The 27,282-nt window shown below is 46.4% G+C and overlaps 1 protein-coding gene across 1 annotated transcript in view; it reads right to left on the bottom strand.

The window, feature by feature from the left end:
- Positions 1-27,282, bottom strand: part of KMT5B (lysine methyltransferase 5B) — a 1,528,897-nt gene that overhangs the window by 1,167,426 nt on the left and 334,189 nt on the right. The window contains exon 5 of the mRNA XM_044073539.1: positions 21,487-21,743. Within this exon, the coding sequence (XP_043929474.1) occupies positions 21,487-21,655 (169 nt within the window). The 5' untranslated portion in view covers positions 21,656-21,743. The remainder of the gene's footprint in view (positions 1-21,486; positions 21,744-27,282) is intronic.

The raw sequence follows: 27,282 nt of genomic DNA, 5'->3' as shown, positions 1-27,282 counted from the left end.
AAGCCTCCAGTGCATCATAGCCACATTTTAAGGAATGGTTACTAACCTGTTGTATGTTATTTACCATTTCTAATACATATTTCTTATCAATTGATTCATCAGAGGATAGCTTTTTTGTTAACTGATCAAGCATAAACTCTTGGTATTGAATCATGTGAAAAGTACAGTTTTGTACCTACCATAAATGTAGATGTTCGAAGATCCACATTGCTGCAGTCCTAACACTTGGGTAGTCCGCTGTCCCAGTCGGCCCGAATACCAAAGTATATGGCTGACATCGGTCAAGGCGCATTAGTCTGACGTCAGGACGTCAGGGTACAAATGCGCATGACCGACGTCATTTCCTCAGTCTTTTCTTGCCCCAGTTGTCAGAAGACCCTAAAAAGAAAAGGCCAAACCAAAAAACAACAACACACCAAACACCCCTGTACCAACTATATGTACAATATATATATACAAAGTCAGAAAGGTACAATCCCACCCACACAACCACCCCTAAACACAGAGGGGAAGGAGGGAGGGTATTGACTGCAGCAATGTGGATCTTCGAACATCTACATTTATGGTAGGTACAAAACTGTACTATGTTCTTCATACCACATTGCTGCAGTCCTAACACTTGGGTAGAATCCCAAAGCAGAGGTAAGGGAGGCTGGCAAATCATAAAGAAGCTGGAACTGTCAACATGCCCTGCAAAATAGCTGTGGCAAAACCAGCCCTAGATTTAGAGTAGAGAGGAAGGTGGTAATGCTTAGAGAAAGTATGCACTGAACTCCAAGTAGCTGCCTCTAAAATATCCTTAGTTGCCACCCCCCTTAGAAATGCTGTTGAAGTGGCAGTAGCCCTAGTGGAATGAGGCCTAATCCCAGCTGGAATCTCCTTGCCATGATGGGAATAACAAAATGCAATGCAAAACCCAATCCACTTAGAAACAGTTTGTTTTGACACAGGCTTGCCCTGAGAACTCAAAGCAAAAGAAACAAACAACTGCTGAGACTGCCTAAAATCCTTAGTCCTGCTTAAATAATAACGCAACTGCCTGTGTACATCTAAAGTGTGCAAAATCTTTTCCCCCTTATTTTGGGGATGTGCATAAAAAGTAGGCAAATGAATAGTTTGGTTTAAAGCCACACTAGAAACCACCTTAGGCATAAAGGAAGGATTAGTGAATGATACCCTATCCTTATGGAAAATCAAAAAGGCTCAACCGCCATAAGGGCCTGCAATTCAGAAACCCTTCTTGCAGAAGTAATGGCCAACAAAAAGCAGTCTTCCATGACAAGTATTTCAACTCAGCAGTAGCCGAGGCTCAAAAGGTTGTAGAGTAAGTTTCTCCAACACAAAATTGAGGTCCCAAGCAGGAGTAGGAGCTCTACGGGGGTCTTATATTCTTTGCCCCTCTAAGAAATTGCTTGAACAAAGGATGAGAAAACAATGGTGGGTCACAATCATAGTGAGCTGAAATTGCTGCAGCATGAATCTTAATGGAAGAGAAAGACAAACCTTTGTCCAATAACTCAGTAAGATATTGAAGAGCCACACTCAAATTTGGCTCGGAAACATCCAAATCCTGTGCTGCACACCAAAATAAAAATCTCTTCCATTTTCCTGACACTTTCCTTGTACTAGGTCTTCTGGCTTCCATAATCACATTCAAAACTTGTTGAGGAAGCTGAGACCTGCTATGGTTCAAAACAGAATATGCCAGGCTGTTAGATGAAGAGAGTGAAGCTTGACATTGAGTAGATGCCCGTCCTTCTGAGACAATAGGTGTGGAATCAAAGGTAAGGGCCATGGAGGCTTCCTTACCAGACTCCTCAGCAATGGGTACCAGTGCTGTCGAGGCCAATCTGGAGCTATTAAAATCATCCTTGGCTTGTCTTGTCTGACCTTTAGAAGTACCTTTGGGAGGAGAGGCAGAGGTGGAAAGGCATACACATGAAGATTTTTCCAACTGAAAGAAAGAGCATCCACTTTCCAGGCTGTGTGATGAAACCTTTTCGTGCAAAACTTTGGCAGCTGGTGGTTTAGTGGAGAAGCGAACAGATCTATGTCTGGAGTTCCCCATGACACTGTCAATGTTAGAAATACATGAAGATCCAGTTTCCACTCGTGGGGATCCATGATTTGCCTGCTTAACACATCTGCTAAGGAGTTCTGTGCTCCTGGCAGAAACCTTGCTTGAAGATTCAGTTGCAAGCTTAACGCAGTCTCCCACAAAATCATTGCTTGCCTGCATAGAGGATAAGAATGTGTTCCGCTTGTTTGTTGATGTACCACATGACAGTTGTGTTGTCTGTTAGAATCAACACCTGCCCTGGAAGAAGTAAATCCTTGAAAGCCAGTAATGCAAACTGGACTGCTAACATCTCCTTCATGTTGATATGTAGATGCTGCAGTCTGGCAGGCCACTTGTCTTGTATCCACTTTCCATTCAGATGAGCTCCAAGCTGTGTCTGAGGCATCTGTCGTTAGAATCTGACTACGCCTCTGGCCGGGTCACAGAGAGTCCCTTGTTTAGGTGACATTCCTGAGCCCACCACAAAAATTCCTTTTGAATGCAAGGTATTATTTGAATGACAGTGTCCAAATCCTGGCAGTGCTGTGTCCATACATTTTTGAGATACCATTGTAGCTTCCTCATATGCAGTTTGGCATTGGGAAGTACCAGAATACAAGATGCCATGAACCCTAAGGCTTGAAGGACTGTCCTTGCAGTCAGCCCGGACTGATGAGATAGTTGATGGAAGTAGAGAGAAAGATTCTTTTGTTTGTCCGGGGTTAAAAAGGCCATCTGGGTTGCTGTATTCAGTCTCACACCCAGAAAGCACATGTCTTGAGAGGGTACTAGACTGGACTTTATTTCGCTCACAGAATACCCTAGGCATCTTAGCACTGCTATCACATATTCCAAATGCTGAAGAAGCACGTCCCTTCCTTGAGCCAGAATCAGGCAATCGTCCAAATAAGGATAGATTTGTATTCCTTTTAGCCTGAAGAAAGCTATCACTGGAGCCAGAACCTTTGTGAATACTCTGGGCGCAGTAGATAAGCCAAAGGGCAATGCAGAGAACTGATAATGAGAATTCCCAGCTCGAAAACGCAGATACTTCCTGCAAATTAGTCTGATAGGAACATGAAGGTAAGCTTCCTTGAGATCTAAAGTTACCATCCAGTGATCTTTGCCCAGCAGAGGTAAAAGCTGTTGTAACGTCAACATTTTGAACTTGGGAATGTCCAGATAAGTGTTGAGGATAGACAGATCCAAAATCGGTCTCCACGTGTTCCCCTTTTTTGGTACTAGGAACAGACGAGAATAAAATCCTAGGCCCCTTTCTGGCACAGGAACCGGCTGAATGGCCCCTATTTGGAGCAACAGAGAAATTTGCTTGTGAGCCTCTTTCCTTTGTTGAGGAGGAATGTCTGGCATGCCTTTGAAAGGAGGCAAGGTATGGAAGTAAAACCTGTAACCATGGTGAATGATATCCAATACCCACTGTCTTGGGTAATTAAACTCCAGTTTTCTTTGAAAAGTGCCAACCTTCCTCCCAAAGGTGCTGCCAGACGAGAAGATTCTGGCAGCTGAAAAGGCAGGTCATTGGGTCTGTTTACGAAAGGACTGACCCCTGCCCTCACCAGAAGACTGAGCAGGTGAACTCCCTGTTCTAGGCCTAAAAGAACCTTGAGCTCTGCCTCTACCACGTCTAGACCTACCCCTAGACTGGGAATCATAAGCAGGATATGTCCACCCCTTGGTAGGCCAATTTCTACTAAACTTCGGAGGCTGAACCTGCAAAAATCTTTAACAGTCTGCATAGACTTAGCCTTGTCTTCCATTTTCTTTAGAACTGCTTCCACAGGCGAACCAAACAACACATCAGATTGTAAAGGAGCATCTAAAATTCTTGTTTTCACATGCTCAGCTAAATTCTGATCCCTCAACCAGGCATGCCTGCGAAGAACCGAACCAGTGGCAGCCACCCTCGAAGAGGCCTGCACAGCATCAAAACCACATTGCAAAGAATGCTTACCCACCTGTTCAGAAACATGAACTAAATCCTGCAACTCTTTACACTCAATACCTTCCGCCAAAGCATCTACCTTAGACTTTAATTGTGAAAGGAGATAATTTTGGTATTTCAACATGTGAAACTGGCAATTTAAAGCTCTCATGGCCAAAGTGGAAGAAGTATACACTTTCTTTCCCCATCTATCCAAAGCCCTTGCCTCTTTATCTGGAGGAACAGGATTTTTAACAACAGAAGCCTTAACACCTTTAGGCCCCTGTGAAACAGTTTCTGGGTCTGCCCTAGGACTCTTAAAAGATACTTATGAGCTTCAGGCACCCTATAATATCTATCCGGTTTAACTGGAGCAGGAGGCAAAGAGTCAGGGTTCAGAGAAGCCTCTGCAAAACATCCTCCACCACATCTAGAACAGGAGGTATAGCTAAAGGCCTATGCTGGGGAAGAAACAAAAATTCCCTAAGCCTTTTCCTGGAATCAGAGAAATCCTGACCTTCCCATTTAAAATGCTCCCTCATGGAATGAAGAGTCTCTGAAAATGAAAAATCCTCAGGAGGAGAAGCAGAAGGAGTAGAATCATCTACATCAGAATCAGAGTAAGGGGAATACTCCTGCAAGTCTTCAGCCGAAGACTCCGAAGCATCCGAACACTGTTCAAAACTCCCAAGCTCAGGTTCCACCCTAGGCCTCTTATCAGGAGGGGGCATAGAACCTCTAATCATTGTAATCAAGTCTTCTGCCATCTTAAGCATATGCTTCTTAGGTACAGACCCTGAAGAACTAGGGGTAACACCTGAAACAAAACCTGGCCTGCCCCTGGGAGAAGCCTTGGAAACAGGGGAGGGCCTAACCACCTTAGGAAGGGAAGGAAGAACAGCTACCTGAGAAGCCCCTTCCGCCTGGCCTACCTCCTGAGAGGTCACATCTTGCAGTAATAAAGTCTCTCCTGGGATTCCAAAGAAATTTCTGGCTGAACCCCTGGCTCCACCGAGCCTCTAAAGAACCGGCGTCCGCACGGACGGTTCTTCCAGCCTAGGCTTTGCTGTTTTGTCCTTGCGCTTTTTGACGAAGCGGGCGCGGAGCATCCGGCGGCATTTTATAATTACACCGCTTCCCAAAAACTAACTTGGCACAATCTAATCTTCTCTTTATAGTGCGTTTATTAAATCTAGCACAAGAGCGACAGCCAACAAAGTGCTCAGGCCCTAAGCAAGGTATACACAAGGTATGGTAATCCCTATGAGGTATCTGTTTCCCACAAGAAATACAGTTATTCACTTTTCTGACATCCGGTAAAATACTGAGGCAAGAAAAAACAAAATATTCCCCAACGGGGTACTTAGCCAACTTGGATTCGGTCTGAAACTCCGACTTCGGAAAATCTCAGAACGCCAACCTGCACTCGCAAAACTGCTTCTGCATCGGACCATGCGGCAAAAAAGACTGAGGAAATGACGTCGGTCATGCGCATTTGTACCCTGACGTCCTGACGTCAGACTAATGCGCCTTGACCGACGTCAGCCATATACTTTGGTATTCGGGCCGACTGGGACAGCGGACTACCCAAGTGTTAGGACTGCAGCAATGTGGTATGAAGAACATCTGACAGTTTAAAGCTCTAGCTGAGAGAGTAGCTGAAGTGTAAGCCTTTTTGCCCCATCTGTCTAGAGACCTGGCTTCCCTTTCAGAAGGAATAGGGTTTTTAGCTGTGGTCGCGGCTACTGCCTTGGGACCCTGGGATATAGTTTCGGGGTCTGCAAGTGGGGCCTTGTAAAGGTGGTGATGAGTGTCTGGTACCCTGTAAAATCTGTCTGGTTTGGCAGGGGCTGGAGGTAAAGAATCTGGTGCAGAGCAGACATCATTGAAGGCATCATCCACTACAGAGAGCACAGGAGGTATTGCTAAGGGCCTGTGTTGTGGAAGGTGCAGAAAGGTTCTCAGTCTTTTTCTGGAGTCTGAGAAATCCTGCTGCTGCCATTGGAACTGCTCGCATGGCATGTAAGGTTTCCCCAAAGGAAAATTCTTCTGGTGGGGAGGCAGCTGGAATGGATTCTTCATCATCTGAGTCTTCAAAATTGGAGAAAGGAGCCTCTGGCTGGTCTGTTATGTCTGATTCATCAGCAGAATCATCAGAGGACACAGGCTCGGGGCTCTGCCCTAGGTCTCTTCTCTGGGGCTGAGAGGCCCTGTCTGGGTGAGATTGAGATCCCTAATTAATGAAATTAAATCTTCTGCCAGAGTAAGCATTTGTGCACTAGAAGAGGGCCGGGTTGTAGGGGTTTAGCAGGCACTGTTCTAGTATTTTTGGCTGCTTTGGCCCTGGCAAAGGCCTTAATGGACATGGCTGCTGGAGGCCTAGCAGCACCACGCTGGGGTAGACACATCAAAGGAAATGGTGTCTGATAAGTCAGTGGCAACCACCGTAGTGGATAAAATTTCTGAGGCCGATTCAAGAGAAGTAGCAGGGCCTCAGTGGTAGTGATAGATTCTGCTGTATTTTGATCAGTTTTCGGTTTTGGCGAAACGAGACACTCATGATTTGCTTAACCATGGTTTCGCTGAAACCGCGGACCGCGAAGTGTCGGTCTTTATCTTTGCTTTTTAGCAGTTTGGGTAGTCGGAGGATCCGGCGGCATAATATACACAAAATCAGAACCGAAAAACTGTTCAGCAAACTCCGACCGACGCCTAAGCGCTCGGTTGAAAGAAGCACAGGCCGAACAGGCTGCTACGTCGTGGGCTGGGCCTAAACAAGGCAGACAGTAAGAGTGGAAGTCCTTATGAGGTATTTGTTTCCCACAGGTTAAACAATTATTAACTTTTTCTGACATCGGCTGAGGCAAGAAAGAGTCCCCAACGGGTACTTAGCTTTAGAAGTCTTCAAGTAGTATTCGGTAGAAGTAATCTCTGGATCCGACCGACCGGCACTTGCGAACAGCTTCTGCTTGGCGCCACGCCGCGGCAAGAAAGACTGGGGAAAATGGCGTCGGCTGATGCCTTTATACCCGAAGACCAACAGAGATGACGTCGGGTGAAGTGCGACATCAGCCGAAGCCGGACCCGGACTTTGGAATCCGGCCGACTGAAGGGCTGCCTGACGACAGGACAACCCAGTTGTTATGACTGCAGATGCATCCATGAAGGACATCTTTTTCTATTGCTTTGATGTCAGCAAGCAGAGAAATTTGCTTGATAGCCTCTGCCCTCTGGTTTTGTGGTATGTTTGGCATGCCTTGTTTTCTTGGTAAGGTATGAAAGTGGAACCTGTAACCTTGGTCTATAATGTCCAAAATCCATTTGTCCTTTGTCAATCTGTGCCAATTGTCTGAAAACAGAGATAATTTTCCACCCAAAGGAGCTTCTGTTTGCTCCTTGGTCAGCGGTAGTAGAGGAAAGTCATTGAGATTGTCCCTGTGGGGCAGGAGAAACCCCTGCGTCACTTCTTTGGTTTGCTGGTTGCCATTGTCGTCCCCTGTAGGAACCTCTGTATTGTCCTCTTCCTCGGCCCCGCCTGCTTTTACCCCTTTGAAATCTTTCAGGATTAGGAAAGGACCAGTTTTTTGAAGGCCAATTTCTGCTAAATCTGGGAGGCTAAACCTGGAGGAAATCTTTGACTGTCTGAACTGACTTGGCTTTTTCCTCGATGGACTTTAGCACATCTTTAGCATTAGCACCAAAAAGCTTGTTCATTTCCAAGAGTGCATCAAGAAGTTTTGCCTTAACATGATCTGGTAGAGGTTGTTCTTTTAACCATGCATGTCTACGAATGACCGCCCCTGTCACAGCTGCCCTACATGAAGCTTCCAATGCATCATATCCACACTGCAGAAAGTGATTGCTAACTTGCTGAGAATTATGTACAGCCTCCTGCAAAGATTTCCTATCTAAAGGTTCAGGAGAGGCCAATGTTTTCTGTAAATCATCTAACAGGTAATCCTGATATTGAAACATATGAAAGAGACAATTGAGAGCTCTCATAGATAAAGTGGTGGAGGTGTAGACCTTCTTCCCCCATCTCTCTAATGACCTAGCTTCCCTGTTGGAAGGTAAGGGATTTTTGGAGGTGGTAGCTGAAACCCCTTTCGGTCCCTGTGAAACTGGTTCTAAATCAACAGCATGGGCCCTAAAGAAATGAGAATGTGTTTCTGGGACCCTATAGTATCTGTCGGGCTTGGCAGGAGCAGGAGGAAGAGTATCAGGGGTAATACTGGAGTCAGAGTATAGATCATCCAAAAAGTACAGTTTTGTACCTACCATAAATGTAGATGTCCGATAGGAATGCATCTGCAGTCCTTACAAATGGGTTGTCCTGTCGTCAGGCAGCCCTTCGGTCGGCCGGATTCCAAAGTCTGGGTCTGGCCTCGGCTGGTGTCGCACTTCACCCGACGTCATAGCTGCAGTTCTTCGGGTATAAAGGCATCAGCCGACGCCATTTTCCTCAGTGTTTCTTGCCCCAGATGCCAGGTGCCCTCTTGGAAGGCTAAATTTGGATAAATGCCAATGTTTCCAAATAGTAGAGAGCAAACACAAAAAATAAGCATGTATGTACATATATACAAACAAATACACCATAATAGACCCCCCCCCAGCTAGCTATAAGATGGGCAAATACCCTAGGAGTACCAGAGAGGGGAAGGCAGGTCAGGTGGGTAATCCTGACTGCAGATGCATTCCTATCGGACATCTACATTTATGGTAGGTACAAAACTGTACTATGTCCTTCAAGGATGCATCTGCAGTCCTTACAAATGGGTAGAATACCATAGCTAAACTAGGGGAGGAGGAAGAAGAGATTATGGTGTAGTTAGGATCCCTTGCAAAACAGCAGTGGCAAACCCTGCTCGGGATCTAGAGTATAAAGGTAAGTTATAATGCTTGGCAAATGTATGCACGGAGGTCCAAGTAGCAGCCTCTATAATGTCCTTGGTAGCCACTCCTCGTAAGAAAGCTGTGGTAGTGGCTGTAGCCCTTGTAGAGTGAGGACTGATGTTCTCTGGAGTTTTCTTTCCATGGTAGGAGTAACAAAATCTAATGCAATTTCCTATCCACTTGGAGATTGTCTGTTTTGAAATTGCTTTTCCTTCCCTTCCTGTTGCATATGCTACCAGCAGCTGGTCAGTTTTTCTATTGCCCTTGGTCCTGTCCAGGTAGTAGCGTAACTGTCTATGTACATCCAAGGTATGCAACAGTCTTTCCCCCCTGTTCTGTGGGTTGGGGAAGAATGTAGGTAGGTGGATAGCCTGATTTAAAGATACTCTGGATACCACCTTAGGCATAAATGTAGGATTTGTTCTCATGGACACTCTATCTTGATGGAAGATCAGGAAGGGTTGCACTGCCATTAATGCCTGTAGTTCAGAAACCCTTCTTGCTGAAGTGATTGCCAGCAGGAAAGCAGTCTTCCATGATAAGTATTGTAATTCTGCTGTTGCTGCTGGTTCGAAAGGAGGAAGTGTCAATTTTTCTAGCACAAAGTTCAAGTCCCATGCTGGCAATGGTGGCTTCTCCTAGGAGGTTTTACATTTTTAATTCCTCTCAGAAACTGCCTGAGCAGAGGATGCGAGAAGACAGGAGAATCCGAGCTGTATTCTGCAGAAATAGCTGATGCATGTATCTTGATGGAAGAATAGGACAGGCCTGTGTGGAAGAGCTCTGCCAAGTATTCCAAGATGCTGGCTATGTTTACCTGTGACACATCTTCTCCCCTTGCAGTACTCCAAATGAGATATCTTTTCCATTTTGCTGCATAATTTTTCCTTGTTGAGGGTCTGCGAGCCTCAAGGATAATGTCTTTAACCCTTTGTGATAAATTTGGGTTAATTGATTTTATGTAATGTTCCAGGCAGTCAGATGTAGAGTTTTCAGGCTTGGATGCAGGATGTTGTAGTTGTTCTGTGTTAACAGCAATGGAACCAGGGGTAGTGTCCATATTTGTTCCCGAGACATGCTCCTTAGTAATGGGTACCAATGTTGTCTTGGCCAGTCTGGAGCTATCAGAATGATCCTTGGACGGTCCTCTTTGATCTTCAATAGCACCTTGTGCATCAAAGGAAGTGGTGGGAATGCATATGCTGTCAGGTTTTTCCAACTGAAAGATAGGGAGTCCACCTTCCAAGCAAGTGGGTGGTACGTCCTTGTGCAGAATTTCTTTAGCTGGTGATTGCGTGGGGATGCAAATAAGTCTATTTCTGGGAGTCCCCATTTTCTTGTGATGCCTTTGAAGATGTCCGGATGCAGCATCCATTCGTGAGCATCCGTGGTAGTCCTGCTTAATATGTCTGCTAGAATGTTTTCTTTTCCCGGTACAAACATTGCTTGTAACTGAATGTTGCAGCTCAGAGCCACATTCCATAGGTCCAGTGCCATCCGGCATAGAGGTTATGAATGTGTGCCTCCCTGTTTGTTGATGTACCACATTACTGTTGTATTGTCTGTCCTTATCATCAACTGACCTTCTTGGAGAAATGGTCTGAATGTCTGGATTGCCAATTTTACTGCCAGCATTTCCTTTAGATTTATGTGTAGGTGCAGCTGGTCTTGAGCCCATAAGCCTTGTATGCACCTGTCCTGCATGTGGGCCCCCAACCGAGGTCTGAGGCGTCCGTCGTGATGGTTTGGCTTGGTTGAATGCTGTAGAAGGGCAATCCTGTGTTTGACTGACAGGCCTGAGCCCACCATAGGAACTCTTGCTTCAGGCATGGGATTATTGGAATTTTGGCTTCTAGGCTGTGCTTGTGTTGAGACCATAAATTCTTTAGGTACCACTGTAGCTTTCTCATATGCAGTCTGGCATGAGGGACCAGTATTATGCAGGATGCCATGAAGCCCAGGGCTTGCAGTACTTTTCTTGCTGTTAGATGGTTCTGCTTTGTTAATGCCAAGAAGTAGAGAGGTAGTTGCTCTTGCTTTTCTACAGTTAGGAATGCCATTTGCTTTGATGTGTCCAGTTCTGCACCCAAAAAGGTTATTCTTTGGGATGGTATCAGCCTTGACTTTTTTATATTGACTGTATATCCCAGGGCTTGTAGCAGGTAAATGACTCTTTGTAAGTCTTTTGTTAGCTTGTTTTTGTTGTCCGCTTGTATCAGGCAGTCGTCCAGGTAGGGATAAATTTGGATTCCCTGAAGCCTGCAATGAGCAATTACTGATGCCAGGCATTTCCTTAACACTCTGGCCGCAGTAGATAAGCCAAAGGGCAATGCTGAGAATTGATAATGCTCTGATCCTGCAAGAAATCTGAGGTATCTTCTGCAATTTGGTCGTATGGGGTCGTGCAGGTATGCCTCCTTGAGATCTAGAGTTACCAGCGAAGACTCCTTGCCCAGCATGGGAAGAAGCTGCTGTAGAGTCAGCATTTTGAATTTTGGAACAATGAGGAATGTGTTTAAAGCGGACAGGTCGAGAATAGGCCTCCATTTGTTCTCTTTTCTTGGTACCAGGAAAAGTCTGGAGTAAAATCCCTTTCCTTGCTCCATAGATGGTACCTTTTCCACAGCTCTCATCCTTAATAATTGAGATATTTGTTTTAGAGCTTCTGTCTTTTGATTTGGAGGTAGGTTTGGCATTCCTCTCTTCCCTGGTAGGGTATGGAAGTGGAACCTGTATCCTTGGTCTATTGTCTGTAAAATCCACTTGTCTCTTGTGATGTAATGCCAGTTTATTGAGAATAAGGCTAGACTTCCACCTAAGGGTGCTTCTAGTTGTTCCCTGGTAGGCGGTGCCAGAGCCAAGTCACTGTGATTGTCCTGTTGCAGTGGTGGTGGCTGCGTCTGTGCCTCGTTGGTGGTTACCCTGCCACTGGCGTCCCCTGTAGGCACCCCTGGATTGGTTTCTGCCTCTTGATCGCCTATTCCTACCTCTCTGTGCTTTAGAGGAGTCTGGAAAGGACCAATTTTTGGAGGGCCAATTCCTGCTAAACCTTGGAGGTTGGACCTGTAAGAAATCTTTCACTGTTTGTACAGATTTTGCCTTCTCCTCCATCTTCTTCAGTACCTGTTGTGCAGGAGAACCAAATAAATTGGCCTTGTCCATGGAAGCATCTAACAGTTTTGATTTGACATGGTCCGGTAAGGCCTGCTCTTTCAACCATGCATGCCTTCTGATAACTGTGCCAGTCATGGCTGATCTAAAGGAAGCCTCCAGTGCATCATAGCCGCATTTTAAAGAATGGTTACTAACTTGCTGAATGTTATGTACCATTTCCTGAACATACTTCTTAACAAAAGGTTCATAAGAGGACAGTTTTTTAGTTAACTGGTCAAGCATATATTCTTGATATTGTATCATATGAAATTGACAGTTCAAGGCCCTAGCTGACAGAGTAGCAGAAGTGTAAACTTTTTTACCCCATCTCTCTAAGGATCTGGATTCCCTTTCAGAGGGGAGGGGATTTTTAGCAGAGGTAGTTGCTACCGCCTTAGGCCCCTGGGAGATAGTCTCGGGATCTGCAAAAGGAGCCTTGTATAAATGGTGATGTGTGTCCGGGACCCTGTAGTACCTATCGGGCTTAGCAGGGGCCGGAGGTAATGAATCAGGAGCAGTACAAGCATCATTAAATGCATCATCTACAACAGAAAGAACTGGAGGTATAGCTAAAGGCCTATGTTGTGGTAAATGCAAAAAGGTTCTAAGCCTTTTCCTAGAGTCTGAAAAATCTTGGCCCTGCCATTGAAATTGTTCCCTCATAGCATGCAAGGTTTCCCCAAAGGAAAATTCCTCAGGTGGAGAGGCAGAAGGGATGGACTCTTCAGCATCAGAGTCTTCGTAAGGGGAATAAGGAGCCTCTGGAGGGTCTGTATTGTCTGAATCATCAGAGGAATAATCTGTGGACACTGGCTCAGGGGGCTCTGCTCTAGGCCTCTTCTCTGGAGGTGGATGAGAGGCCCTGTCTGGATGAGGTTGGGATCCCCGGATTAAAGAAATAAGATCCTCTGCCAAGGAAAGCATTTGGGAACTAGAGCTGGGCCTGTGAGAGGGTCTTAACAGGCACAGTTTTTGTAGCTTTAGCTGCTTTAGCCCTGGCAAAGGCCTTAATGGACATGGCTGCAGGAGGCCTAGCAGCTCCACGTGCAGGAGTTGAGATATCCAAGGGGATAGTGTCAGATAATTCCTGAGAAACCGCAACCGCAGGTTGAATTTCTGAAGCCGATTCTACTAGGCTAGAAGAGGCCTCGGTAGAAGGCATGGATTCGGCTGAAGCAAGGACCGCTTGCTTGGCTTCGGCCGAAACAGAGACACTCGCGGTTTGCTTAACCGCGGTTTCGGCCGAAACCGTGGACCGCGAGTGTCGGTCCTTTTCTTTGCGTTTTTTGGCAATTTGTGTAGTCGGAGGATCCGACGGCATAATATATGCAAAATCAGAGCCGAAAAACTGCTCAGCAAACTCCGACCGACGTCTAAGCGTCCGTCGGTTAAAAGACGCACAGGCTAGACAAGCTACTACGTCGTGGTCTGGGCCTAAACAAGGCAAGCAGTAGGAGTGGAAATCTTTATGAGGTATTTGTTTCCCACAAGTTAAAAAGTTATTCACTTTTTCTGACATCGGCTGAGGCAAGAAAGAGTCCCCAACGGGGTACTTAGCTTTTTAGAAGTCTTGATAGTATTCGGTAGTAGTAATCTCTGGATCTGACCGACCGGCACTTGCGAACAGCTTCTGCTTCGGGCACCACGCGGCAAGAAAGACTGAGGAAAATGGCGTCGGCTGATGTCTTTATACCCGAAGAACTGCAGCTATGACGTCGGGTGAAGTGCGACACCAGCCGAGGCCAGACCCAGACTTTGGAATCCGGCTGACCGAAGGGCTGCCTGACGACAGGACAACCCATTTGTAAGGACTGCAGATGCATCCTTGAAGGACATCATCAAGCACAGGAGGTATAGCTAAGGGCCGGTGTTGGGGCTTTTTAAGGAAGGTACGAAGGCGCTTTCTGGAATCAGAGTATTCCTGGCCTTGCCACTTAAAATGTTCCCTCATGGAATGTAAAACTTCCCCAAAAGAAATATCCTCAGGAGGGGTGGCCGAGGGGATGGAGTCCTCTGCATCCGAGTCCTCATAGGTCTGGAAGGGCTCTTCCTGGCTATCAGAATGGACAGAGTCCTCAGAATCTTCATCTGAAGGGAGAGGGTCAGAGGGTTCAACCCGGGGCCTCTTATCAGGAGGAGGCTGGGATCCTCCCTCTGGATGGGCCTGGGAACCTCTGATCATGGAAATTAAGTCAGCGGCCATAGTCATGATTTGTGTTTCAGGAGTAGGCCGAGGTAAGGCTTTAGCAGTAAGGTGCTTGGTCTTGCTGGCTGCCTTAGCACGTGTGTAGGCCTTGATAGACATGGACATGGGAGGTCTAGCAGCTCCACGTGCAGGAGTGACCTTATCCACAGCAATGGTCTCTGGCATTTCCTCGGTTTCAGTATCCAGAGGAAAATCAATAACTGGCGTCGGTGTGGTCTCTGGTATCAGAGGTATTGGTAATGCGGTGTCTTTGGTTCGGAGCGGTGAAATAACCGCCTCAGGGGGAACCGGGGCACTCGCGGTAGGTTTTGGCGTGGTGTCGGTGGAAGATGCGGGCCGAGGATGTCGGTCCCGGTCTTTTCGTTTCTTAGGAGTCTGCGATGTCGGTAGTTCCGACGGCATTGTATATTCGAATTTTTCACCGAAAAAGTCTACAGCGAACTCCGCCCGGCGCCTGAGTGCGCTTATTGAAGCGAGCACAGGCGGCACAGGCCGAGACGTCGTGGTCTGGGCCAAGGCAAGGAAGGCAGTAAGAGTGGAAATCCTTATGAGGTATTTGTTTACCACAAGACAAAAGTACAGTTTTGTACCTACCATAAATGTAGATGTCCGAGAGGTATGCATCTGCAGTCCTAACAAATGGGTTGTCCTGGCCTCAGGCAGCCCTTCGGTCGGCCGGATTCCAAAGTCTGGGTCAGGCCTCGGCTGATGTCGCACTTCACCCGACGTCATAGCTGCAGTTCAGCGGGTATAAAGGCATCAGCCGATGCCATTTTCCTCAGTGTTTCTTGCCCCAGATGCCAGGTGCCCTCTAGGAAGGCTAAATTTGGATAAATGCAAATGTTTCCAAACAACAGAGAGCAAATAGAAATAAACATGTATATACATATATACAAACAAATACACCATAATAGATTCCCCCAGCTAGCTACAAGATGGGCAAATACCCTAGGAGTACCACAGAGGGGAAGGAGGGTGGGTAATCCTGACTGCAGATGCATACCTCTCGGACATCTACATTTATGGTAGGTACAAAACTGTACTATGTCCCTTCAAGGATGCATCTGCAGTCCTAACAAATGGGTAGAATACCATAGCCAAACTGGGGGAGGAGGCACTAAGGAGTCACTAAGAGTTTATGGTGTAGTTAAGATCCCTTGCAAAACAGCAGTGGCAAAACCTGCTCGGGATCTGGAGTATAAAGGTAGATTATAATGCTTGGCAAATGTATGCACAGAGCTCCAAGTAGCAGCCTCTAAAATGTCTTTGGTATCCACTCCTCGTAAGAAAGCTGTAGTAGTGGCTGTAGCCCTTGTGGAGTGAGGTCTGATGTTTTCTGGAGTTGCCTTTCCATGAAAAGAGTAACAAAATCTAATGCAATTTCCTATCCATTTTGAGATTGTTTGTTTTGAAATTGCTTTTCCTTCCATTCCTTTTGCATATGCTACCAGAAGCTGGTCAGTTTTTCTATTGTTCTTGGTTCTGTCCAGGTAGTAGCGCAATTGCCTGTGTACGTCCAAGGTATGCAGCAATCTTTCCCCCCTGTTCTGTGGGTTGGGGAAGAATGTTGGCAGGTGTATTGCTTGGTTTAATGATACCCTGGAGACCACCTTTGGCATAAAGGTAGGATTAGTTCTCATGGACACTATCTTGATGGAAGATAAGGAATGGCTGTACTGCCATTAATGCCTGTAATTCAGAAACCCTTCTAGCTGAAGTGATTGCAAGCAGGAATGCAGTTTTCCAAGATAAGTACTGTAATTCTGCCGTTGCTGCTGGTTCAAAAGGGGGTAGTGTCAACTTTTCTAACACAAAGTTCAAGTCCCATGTAGGCAATGGTGGTTTCCTTGGTGGCTTTACATTTTTAATTCCTCTGAGAAACTGCCTGAGTAGAGGTTGAGAAAAGACTGGAGGATCCATGTTGTATTCTGCTGAAATTGCTGATGCATGAATCTTAATGGAGGAGTAAGACAGACCACTGTGGAAAAGCTCTGCTAAGTATTCCAGGATGTTAGCTATGTTTGCCAATGATGCATCTACTCCTTTTGTTGCACTCCAAATGAGATATCTTTTCCATTTAGCTGAATAAGTTTTCCTTGTTGAGGGTCTGCGAGCCTCTAAGATAATGTCTAACCCTTTGAGATAAAACTGGGTTATTTTGCCTTATGTAATGTTCCAAGCAGCTAGCTGCAGTGTTTTCAAGTTTGGATGCAGGATTTTGAAGTTGTTCTGTGTTAGCAGTAGAGGTAGTAGGGGTAGAGGCCATGCGTGTTCCCGGGACATACTCCTCAGTAGCGGGTACCAATGTTGCCTCGGCCAGTCTGGAGCTATCAAGATGATCCTCGGGTGATCTTCTTTGATCTTCAGTAGCACTTTGTGCATCAAAGGAAGAGGTGGGAATGCATATGCTGTCAGGTTTTCCCAACTGAAGGATAGGGAGTCCACCTTCCAAGCAAGTGGGTGGTATGTCCTTGTGCAGAATTTTTTCAATTGGTGGTTGTGTGGGGATGCGAACAGGTCTATTTCTGGCAGTCCCCATTTCCTTGTGATGGTTTTGAAGATGTCTGGATGCAGCATCCATTCGTGGGCATCCGTGGTGGTTCTGCTTAAGATGTCTGCTAGTTTATTTTCTTTTCCTGGCGCAAATATGGCCTGGAGCTGAATGTTGGGGCTCAGGGCTACATTCGAGAGGTCCATTGCCATCCGGCATAGAGGATATTTGTGTCTCCCTGCTTGTTGATGTACCACATAACTGTGGTGTTGTCCGTCCTTATCAGCAAATGACCCTGTTGAAGAAATGGTCTGAATGCCTGAATTGCCTGTTTTACTGCCAGCATCTCTTTTTGATTTATGTGTAGGTTCATCTGGTCTTGAGTCCATAAGCCTTGTATGCACTTGTCCACCATGTGTGCCCCCCAACCCAGGTCTGAGGCGTCCGTGGTGATAGTTTGGCTTGGGTGAGGCCTGTGGAAGGGCAGTCCTTTGTTCAACTGACAGGCCTGGGCCCACCACTGGAATTCTTGCTTCAGGCATGGAATTATTGGAATTTGGGTTTCTAGGCTGTGCTTGTGCTGAGACCATAAATTCCTCAGGTACCATTGTAACTTCCTCATATGTAGTCTGGCATACGGAATTAATATTATGCAGGATGCCATGTAACCCAGGGCTTGCAGGATTTTCCTTGCTGTAAGCTGGTGCTGAGTTGTTAATGCCATGAAGGAGAGTGGTAGCTGCTTCTGTTTTTCTTCTGTGAGGAATGCCATCTGGTTTGATGTGTCCAGTTCTGCACCCAAGAAGGTTATCCTCTGGGATGGTATCAGCTTTGACTTTTTTGTGTTGACTGTGTATCCCAGGGCTTGCAGCAGGTAAATAACCTTTTTCAAATCTTTTGTCAATTTGTCTTTGCTGTCCGCTTGTAACCCAGGTATGGATAAATTTGAATTCCCCGAAGCCTGCAATGAGCAATTACTGATGCCAGGCATTTCGTGAATACTCTGGGCGCAGTAGATAAGCCAAAAGGCAATGCTGAGAATTGATAATGCTCTGATCCTGCAAGAAATCTGAGGTATCTTCTGCAATTTGGTCGTATGGGGATGTGCAGGTATGCCTCCTTGAGATCCAGAGTCACCAGCCAAGACTCCTTGCCCAGCATGGGAAGAAGTTGCTGTAGGGTCAGCATTTTGAATTTTGGGACAATGAGATATGTGTTTAGAGCGGACAGGTCGAGGATAGGTCTCCATTGGTTTTCCTTTCTTGGTACTAGGAAAAGCCTTGAATAAAATCCTTGTCCTTGTTCCATAGCCGGTACCTTTTCTATAGCTCTCATCCTTAGTAAGTGGTCTATTTGCTGTAGAGTGTTTGTCCTTTGGTTTGGAGGTAGGTTTGGCATTCCTCTCTTCCTTGGAAGAGTATGGGAGTGAAACCTGTAGCCTTTGTCTATTGTCTGTAAAATCCATTTGTCTCCTGTAATGTAATGCCAATTTACTGAAAATAAGGCTAGCTTTCCGCCTAATGGAGCTGCCAGTTGTTCCCTGGTAGGCGGTTTCAGAGCCAAGTCACTGTGATCGTCCTGTGGAAGTGGTAGTGGCTGGGTCTGTGGCAGTAGTTCTCTGGCTGTTAGGCTGCCACTGACGTCCCCTGTAGGCACCTCTGGATTGACCTCTGCCTCTAGGGCACCTGTTTCTGCTTCTCTGTGCTCTGGTGGTGTCTGGAAAGGACCAATTCTTGGAAGGCCAGTTCCTACTAAACCTCGGAGGCTGGACCTTTAAGAAATCCTTGACTGTCTGGACAGATTTAGCTTTTTCTTCCACCTTCTTCAACACTTGCTGTGCAGGGGAGCCAAACAAACTGTGCTTTTCCATGGGATCATCTAGAAGCTTTGACTTTACATGGTCTGGTAAGGATTGTTCTTTTAACCATGCATGCCTTCTGATCACTGTACCAGTCATAGCTGATCTAAAGGAAGCCTCCAGTGCATCATAGCTGCATTTTAAGGAATGATTACTGACCTGCTGAGTGTTATGCACCAAATCCTGAAGGGACTTACGGTCCAAATGCTCAGGCGAGGACAGTTTTTTAGTGAGCTGATCTAACAGAAACTCCTGATACTGAATCATGTGGAATTGACAGTTTAAGGCCCTAGCCGAAAGAGTAGCAGAAGTATAAACTTTTTTACCCCATCTCTCCAATGCCCTGGATTCTCTTTCAGAGGGGAGGGGGTTTTTGGCAGAGGCAGCTGCTACAGATTTGGGGCCCTGTGAAATAGTTTCAGGGTCTGCAATAGGAGCCTTATACAAATGATAATGTGTGTCCGGAACCCTGTAGTATCTGTCGGGCTTAGCAGGGGCCGGAGGAAGTGAGTCAGGGGTGGTACAAACATCATTAAATGCATCATCCACAACTGTAAGTACTGGAGGAATAGCTAAAGGCCTATGCTGTGGTAAATGTAAAAAGGTCCTAAGCCTTTTCCTAGAGTCTGAAAAATCCTGGCCTTGCCATTGAAATTGCTCCCTCATAGCATGCAAGGTTTCCCCAAAAGAAAATTCCTCAGGAGGGGAGGCAGAAGGTATGGAATCCTCTGCATCAGAGTCCTCATAAGGAGAATAAGGGCCTTCTGGAGGCTCTGTATTTTCTGAGTCATCAGAGGAGTAATCTGAAGAAACTGGCTCAGGGGGCTCTGCTCTAGGCCTCTTCTCTGGAGGAGGGTGAGAGGCCCTGTCAGGATGAGACTGGGTTCCCCTGATCAAAGAAATGAGATCCTCTGCTAGACTAAGCATTTGAGTACTAGAGCTAGGCCTGTGAGAGGGGGTTTTAGCAGGCATGGCCTTAGAAGATTTAGCTGCTTTAGCCCTGGCAAAGGCCTTAATTGACATGGATGCAGGGGGCCTAGCAGCTCCACGTGCAGGAGTAGATACATCTAAGGGGATAGTATCTGATAAATCCTGTGAAACTGTAAGAGCAGGTGGATTTTCCGTAGCAGATTCAGCCATGCTGCAAGAGGCCTCGGTAGAAGGAGGCATGCTTTCGGCCGAAGGAAGAACAGAGGACTCTGTTTCGGCCGAAACAGAGACACTCGTGGTTGGCTTAACCGTGGTTTCGGCCGAAACCGCGGACCGCGAGTGTCGGTCCTTTTCCTTACGCTTTTTAGCTAAATGTGAAGTCGGAGTCTCCGACGGCATGATATAAGCAAAAGCGGAGCCGAAAACCTCCTCTGCAAACTCCGACCGACGTCAAGTGTCCGTCGGTTAAAGGAAGCACAGGCTAGACAAGCTGCTACGTCGTGGTCTGGGCCTAAACAAGGTAGGCAGTAAGAGTGGAAATCTTTATGAGGTATTTGTTTCCCACAAGTTAAACAGTTATTCACTTTTTCTGACATCGGCTGAGGCAAGAAAGAGTCCCCAACGGGGTACTTAGCTTTAGAAGTCTTCGGTAGTAGCAATCTCTGGTTCTGACCGACCGGCACTTGCGAACAGCTTCTGCTTCGGGCGCCACGCGGCAAGAAAGACTGAGGAAAATGGCGTCGGCTGATGCCTTTATACCCGCTGAACTGCAGCTATGACGTCGGGTGAAGTGCGACATCAGCCGAGGCCAGACCCAGACTTTGGAATCCGGCAGACCGAAGGGCTGCCTGAGGCCAGGACAACCCATTTGTTAGGACTGCAGATGCATCCTTGAAGGACATATACCTCACAAAGAGGATTACCAGCCTCAAACACATGCCCTACGCAAGCTGTCTCAAAAAAACTCCCAACTTGACTCTGTCGCATATCGCCTACTCAAGAGGCAATCTCTGCCTAACATACAAAGCTATGTCAAACCCAGAGCTGTTGAACATGCTCCACTTAAAGAAATCCCAATCCCTTTGAGCTACAAGCTTTAGGGACCTAAACTTTGTCAGCACAATATGCTGCAGGGATAGATTCCTGTCCCAGAGAATTCCCATACTCTGGAACAAGCTACCTATCTATATCAAACCAAGCTCCTCATTAGCACTCCTCAAGAAAAATCTTGATTGGATGGGAGATTCACCCCGGGAATCACTTCTGTGGCTCTGCATGACAGGGGCACAGGAAAATAATTTTCTTGGGTGGCAAAAGCTAGGGTACCGTTTGGCTAGGCTTATATAGGTCCTAGGGCCAATAGCCTAGTACCTACCTATGAGGATAACTAATCCAATAATAAAATAACAGGAAAGGGTCCCTCCAAGTTGGGCTTATCTCAGCAGTAAGCCAGAAAAATCATCACTAAACCCTATGAACCGTCACAGGACTTTCTTCTTTGGATGGCAGAAAAAGACTAACACTCAACTTCCTGTGACAGCTGAAGACTTATCAGGATATGCTCAGCTAATCAGCTGTCACAGGAAGAGAGAGGGAAGGGAATCTTGAATTTTTGAAAGCTGTCCAGTACTGTGTTACCTTGGCAATGGTAGTGAGAATAACGAACATCTGGAGTAATACCAAAGTTACTCAGCATCAAGGTTTTTCCTCATTTGACACATTTTATAGCCCAATTACAGAAGTACAGGGATAAAAAAGTTTTCACTGTTCTACCCCTGGATGCCACTCAGATGTCTGTCATCTGGTCACCTGTTAAAATATTTTGGAAACTGTAATATTTCTACTTAATGCTTCTATTTTTTTTTTGCCCCGTGTTACTCATAATATACCTTACAAGTGAAATACATTTATACCATAGTAGTGAAATTAAAAGACACTCATAACATTTACTTACGTCTAGATGTGCGTTTTTCAGAAGCATTTCTGTTAGCTTTAGGATTGCTTTGCTGTGCACTGGGTCGTAATCTAGGCAAATTCTGTTGCTCACGCTGTTCAATGGATAATCGGCTTCCATTGTTCCTGCCATTTACTACCATATTCTTGGATTCTCCCAACCACTTCATGCCAACAAACAGCCCAAGCCAGTATCATTTAGTCTCTCTTTTCAACAGGCCCTCCCAAGAAATAGGCTGGTAGTTCAAAATGCTATTTCTGTTAAAGTATAAAATGAACACAAGAAGAAGAAAAAAAAATTGAAAATAATTCATTACAACAACTTACATAAAAATCAGAATTTGATACAAAATGTCTACTGTTATTTAAACAAAATTGCTCAGTCACCTGAAAATGATACTAGAAGTTATGTACTTACCATACCTTGGTATCTGTGCTGTCCAATTTCATTAAGCAAAACAAATGGGTCTTTGGATCAGTCCTCGGACTTCTTTCAGATATACGATCAGAGCCTCAAACTCCTCCCTCTCCCAATGATGCCTCACTTCTCCTCAAACCCTCAGATCAAGTTTGCTACCTCTTCCACAAGATGGTTATCTCAAAGATAATAGAAACACAGAGACAAAAGACAAACTAATGGAGTTCAAACTAGGAACAAGTGGGTTTCTTAGCCATCTAGATCACTCTCAGCTGTACAAGGAAGGGAGAAACAGGGTGGGATGTGATGCATAATGAAACTGGACAACACAGATACCAAGGGAAGTGAAGTACATAACTTCAATTTGATGTTATCCATTTCATTATGCATCACAAATGGGTCACAGATCAAGCTACATAAACCCTGGGATGACCTCAAGGAAAGATATGCCTGAGCATCGCTGAACCAAAGCAGGCTCTGTTCCGGGAAATGCTGTCCAGCTTGTAATGAGACACAAACGTATGGGCTGTGGACCAAGTAGCTGCAGCACATATTTGATCAACTGGTGTTCTAGCAGAAAAGGCCAAAGAGGTCAACACTGATACGGTGGAAAGGGCTCTAAGTGGATGGGGAAGTTGGTTGCTTTGCTGAGAATAAACTGAGGAAATACATTCCGTAATCCATTAAGCTAAACTAATCTTAGAGCCAGCCTGGCCCAACTTTTTGGCGAAAAGGCAATGAACAATTGTTCTGATTTTCTAGAAGGTCTAGTTCTATGTAGGTAGAAACACAACTGTCGGTAAATGTCAAAAGAATGTAACATGTATTCGCCTTTATTGGAGTAAATGGGGAGAGGGGGAACACAGGCAAACGAATAGTTCACGTTCACCTCCGAAGCGAACTTTGGAATGAAGAAAACGGAGGCTGAAAAGGGGTCTATATTCCTTTGGGAAGCCCAGATAGAAACCTTTTCCATTTGCTACAATATACTTTCTTGGCAGAGGGCTTGTGAGAGGCAAGGATAATGTTGCGGACAGGGGAAGGAAGCCTGGATTTTAGCATGATTACTCTAAGTGGAGAAACCAAGTGGTTACTTTAAGGGATCGAGGCTTGGGGCTCTGTCATTCTATCTGATGTGAAATGAGATCCTGTCTGGGATCCAGTACCCATGGAGAATACTTGCTGCGAGACCGCAGAAAGGGGAACCTCACCTGACTAGGCCAGTGAGGGGCAAGGAGGACAAGACTGGTCTTCAACCTGCTAGCTTTCTGTACAACTCTGGGTATCGGGAATTGGAGAATAAGCATAAAGGAAACACGGGGGCCAATCGTGGACTACAGCATCCCTGGGTAACTCCTCCGTAGGGGGGATAAGAGTGAAGCACCTGCTGCACTTGTGGTGTAGGGGGGGTAGGGAAATAGACTGCAGCATGGTAGGCCCCAATGGCTGAAAATCTATTTCACTACTGACTGGTTCAGGGACCACTCATGAGGATTCAATATTGACCTGCTCAAACTGTCCACCAGAACACTGGATTCTCCTGGGATGTGCGCTGCAATGGGAAAGTGGTTTGAAGCAATCCCTCATTCCCAGACCCTCATGGCCTCTCTGCAGAGAAGGTAAGAATGGGTTCCCCCCTGCTTGTTTATGTACCATACCACTGACATGTCTTGTCAAGACTGAGATGTCTCCAGAGGAAGGCAGTCCTGAAAGGCTTGCAATGTAAGGAGAACTGTCCTCATCTCCAGGACATTTATGTGCACTATGGTCTTAGTACAGGACCACATGCCTTTGACCATACTTCCTGAAAATGACCCCAACCCCACCCCATCATCATCTGTGGTCAATGTGGCCAAAGGAGGGGGGAGGACAAAAGGCCTGCCTAGTTGAAAATAGTCTGTAAGCATCCACCACTGCAGGTGATGCCTGCAAATCAGAGGAAGTTTAACTGTGGTTGATAATGGATGACACCGAATGGACCACTGAACCGCCAGAGTCCACTGGAGAACTTGCATGAAGAATCTGGCTAAAGGCACCAGAAAGACAGCGGCAGACATGGAACCCAAGTCTATGAAAACTAGAGGAGATGGCGTGTCTCGTAAGCATTGGACCTGCTGTCTGAGGGACAATGCCTTCTGTAAAGGAACAAGTGCAACTTGCGTGACAGCGTTCAACTGAGTACCAATGAATTTGATGTCCTGTACTAGGACCATCTTTTGGATTTTGCCATGTTCACTGTGATTTCCAGGTGGCAAAACTAGAGCAACATAATCTGAATTGCCCGGAGTATCGAATGCCTTGTGGGTGATGTGAGGAGCCAAGAGTCCAGATAGCGGAACACCTGGAATCCTTGCAGACGGAGATGCGCTGCGACTACTGCCATGCATGTGGTGAACACCCGGGAGGCAGTGGTGAGGCCAAAGGGCAGTGCTCTGAACTGGTAATGATCAGCCCCTAGACGGAAGCTTAAAAATCTCCTGGAGCTCCTGTCTATTTTGATATGATAGTACAAGTCCTGGAGATCCACCAAGCACATCCATTCACCCTTGCACATGAATGGCAAAAATGACTGACCATAACCATGCGGAACTTAGACTTCTTGATAAACAGATTCAAAATGCTCAGATCAAGTATAGGTTGAAGGTGACCAGTCTTCTTAGGCACCAAAAAGAAAAGCAAGCAAGTTCCGCATCCTCGTTCGGTTCGGACCAGCTGGATGACTTTTATCTAGAAGTTTTTGAACTTCTAAGTGTGGGGAAGAGGAGAAAGGGAAAAGGGAATACAGTAACCTCTAGAAATAAAGGTTACCACTCAGGTATCATTTATGTCTGTCCAGGCTTCAGGGTGTAAGGATAGTCTGCCCCTGACTGCCTCCAGAGTAGGACAGTCGGGCAGCACTTCAGGAATGCTGGAAGGGCCTGTCAGAGAAAGGTTCCCTGAAGCCCTGGTTCTGTGGATCCCCACTCCCTCTGCGGTGGCATTTACCATCGAATCCTCTCCCTCTACCCCTAGAAGAAAATAAATCTTGCAACTCAGGAAAGTTCCCTTGGGATTTGTGGAACCACATCTTCTTCCCACTCCGTTGGTTCCTAGAAAAGTTCACTGGGGGGGGGGGGACTTCCTCCCTATTGCAGATAAGGTCTTGCCCTCCTGTGCGCGGTGGGCAAGTCTCTCTTGACAAACAGTTCGAAAAAAGAGGCACCGTCAACAGGGGTGTTAATGAATGGCGCCCTTGAAGGGGTCCGCAAACCCACGCAATCTCATCAAGGCAGGTCTCCCAAAACCTATGCCTGAACCAGCCGCTCGAGAGGTTCCCTCCGCCACATGGTAGATTAGCCTCATCATGGAATTAGCAATAGAAGCCATGGGGTTCAGCTGTGTGGAAACCTCCTTGCAGTTTTACTCTGAAAGCAAGTGCATCAGAGAGGTGGAAATTTCCATCACCAAGTCTCTCTGGAGGTGCACGAAGTGTGCCAGGTAATTTAATGCTGTCAGCGAAAAGGTGGTGGAAACATATAAGCACTTCACATGCCTGTCCAAAGCCAGAGACTCTTTATTCAGGTGGGTGGACAAAAGAGCTCTGTTCAAAGAGACACCACAAAGGTAACAACCGGGACACCTTTGCTCCAGAAGGGATGATCCTTGGGGGTACTTATCTGCATGCTTCGGGACAGGTTCCATGGTGTCAGGCTCTGTCCAAGCCTGGCAGGAGAGGTCAATAAGGTGGCCGGCCCGTGGGATCACCCAGGATGTCGATGGTCCCATCCCAAATGCCTCCAAGAACAATGACTCCTCCAAAGAAGGGTGATGGGAAGACCAGCCACCCTTTTGTTTCAAGATTTCTAAGAAATCTCCAAAGGAGATATCATCGGGTGGAGATCGGGGATACTCTTCCCCTTGGTCAAAGTCTGTGTTTTCTGTCAAAGACTCCAAGGGGGAATCTATGCGTTTCCTCTTGCACTGACATTTCTAGGGGACCTCCTCCGTAGAGTATTCAGGGGATGACACTGAAGATAAGGGAACCCCTTGCTGATGGGGAGGCTCACTTGGAGGGGCATACCATGGATTGGATGGATGGAAGCAAAGCTTCAATCTACAGAGGATTGTGAGGGGCCTGCCAGCAGAAAGACCATATCTCGAAGATCGGAAAAAGCCCCCTCTGCCACCTAGAATGAAGATGACGACGAGGAATCTGTCACCCCATCCCAGAGGGCGAAGTCCCCGAAAGAAAAAGATGAGGCCATCCCGGATTAGACATCACCAGAGCACACCAGACGAAAGCTGTTGAATGTCGAGGCCCGAGCAGAAGGGAAGGCTAAGAGAAAGTCGGAGACCAAACCAACCCAGACGACCAGGATCCAATCCCTCTGATCCAGGACCTGCTCTAACAGAACTGGAGTCAAACCAGTCTGAGACACTGATGGAGCCATGGGAAGGAGCATCCTATGATCAGACAACAGTCCGCTCGGGATCACCAGGCCCTGTAACTCCAAAGCTAAGAGGAGGAGGCTGAGGTGTCAGGGTTGAAGCTCTCACGGATCCAGCATAGGTCAGAGAAGGAAAAATCCCCAGCTAGATCTAAGCTTTAAGGAAACTCATCATCCAATCTACATCCGAGTGAGAGCCAAGAGGATCCAGAGGACAGGAAAGCACGAGTAGACCATACCAGTAACATGGTTGGCCGGGTGAACGAAGCAGGGGAGGGGGACTTAATCCGGTGCAGATTATGACTCCAAGACCAACCTTACAGGCAGGCACGATTTGGGGTCCATTTTGGAGACGAGGAGATATGGATCCTTATAACCCCAAATGGCTCCAAATGGCTGCTCGGACGCAAGGTCAAGAAATGCCGCAGGAGAGGAGGATTGGTCAGTGCTGACTCCCCAGGATTAGAAGGACCTCTTGGATCTGGAGAGAAGCAAAGGAAAGTTGGATCTGATGGGGAAAGAACCAAAAGCTTCTGGATGCTTTGCAAAACCAGAGGAAGAAGCAGAAGCCTTTGCGGCAGCAGAGCATGGCCGCTTCATTTGAGGAGTCAGAACTCCAAAGGAGGGAAGACACCCACTCAAGATAAGCTTATTCCTCCCATCAGCAAGGGCCCGGGGACTGAAGGCAAAGCAAATCTTGCACAGCATCTCAAAGTGCCCCCAACCCAATCAATAAATGCACTGCTTGTGGGCATCAGACAGCGGAAACTTATGCCCACAAGAGGTACACCTCTTAAAACTGGTGTGTTTGGCTGGCATACTGAAGCACTCACACATGAACGCACTCTCAGACACACCAACCACACACGAAGATTATAAATACTACTAAAACTCAAAGACCGGGAAAGTTATACACACACGCACATTTTATATATATATATATATATATATA

The sequence above is a fragment of the Protopterus annectens genome, chromosome 6.part0 (assembly GCF_019279795.1).
Source record: "Protopterus annectens isolate FY-2018-M chromosome 6.part0, PAN1.0, whole genome shotgun sequence".
Lineage (NCBI taxonomy): Eukaryota > Metazoa > Chordata > Ceratodontiformes > Protopteridae > Protopterus > Protopterus annectens.
The sequence above is the reverse complement of the archived record's forward strand: the minus strand, read 5'-3'. Positions and strand labels throughout refer to the sequence as shown.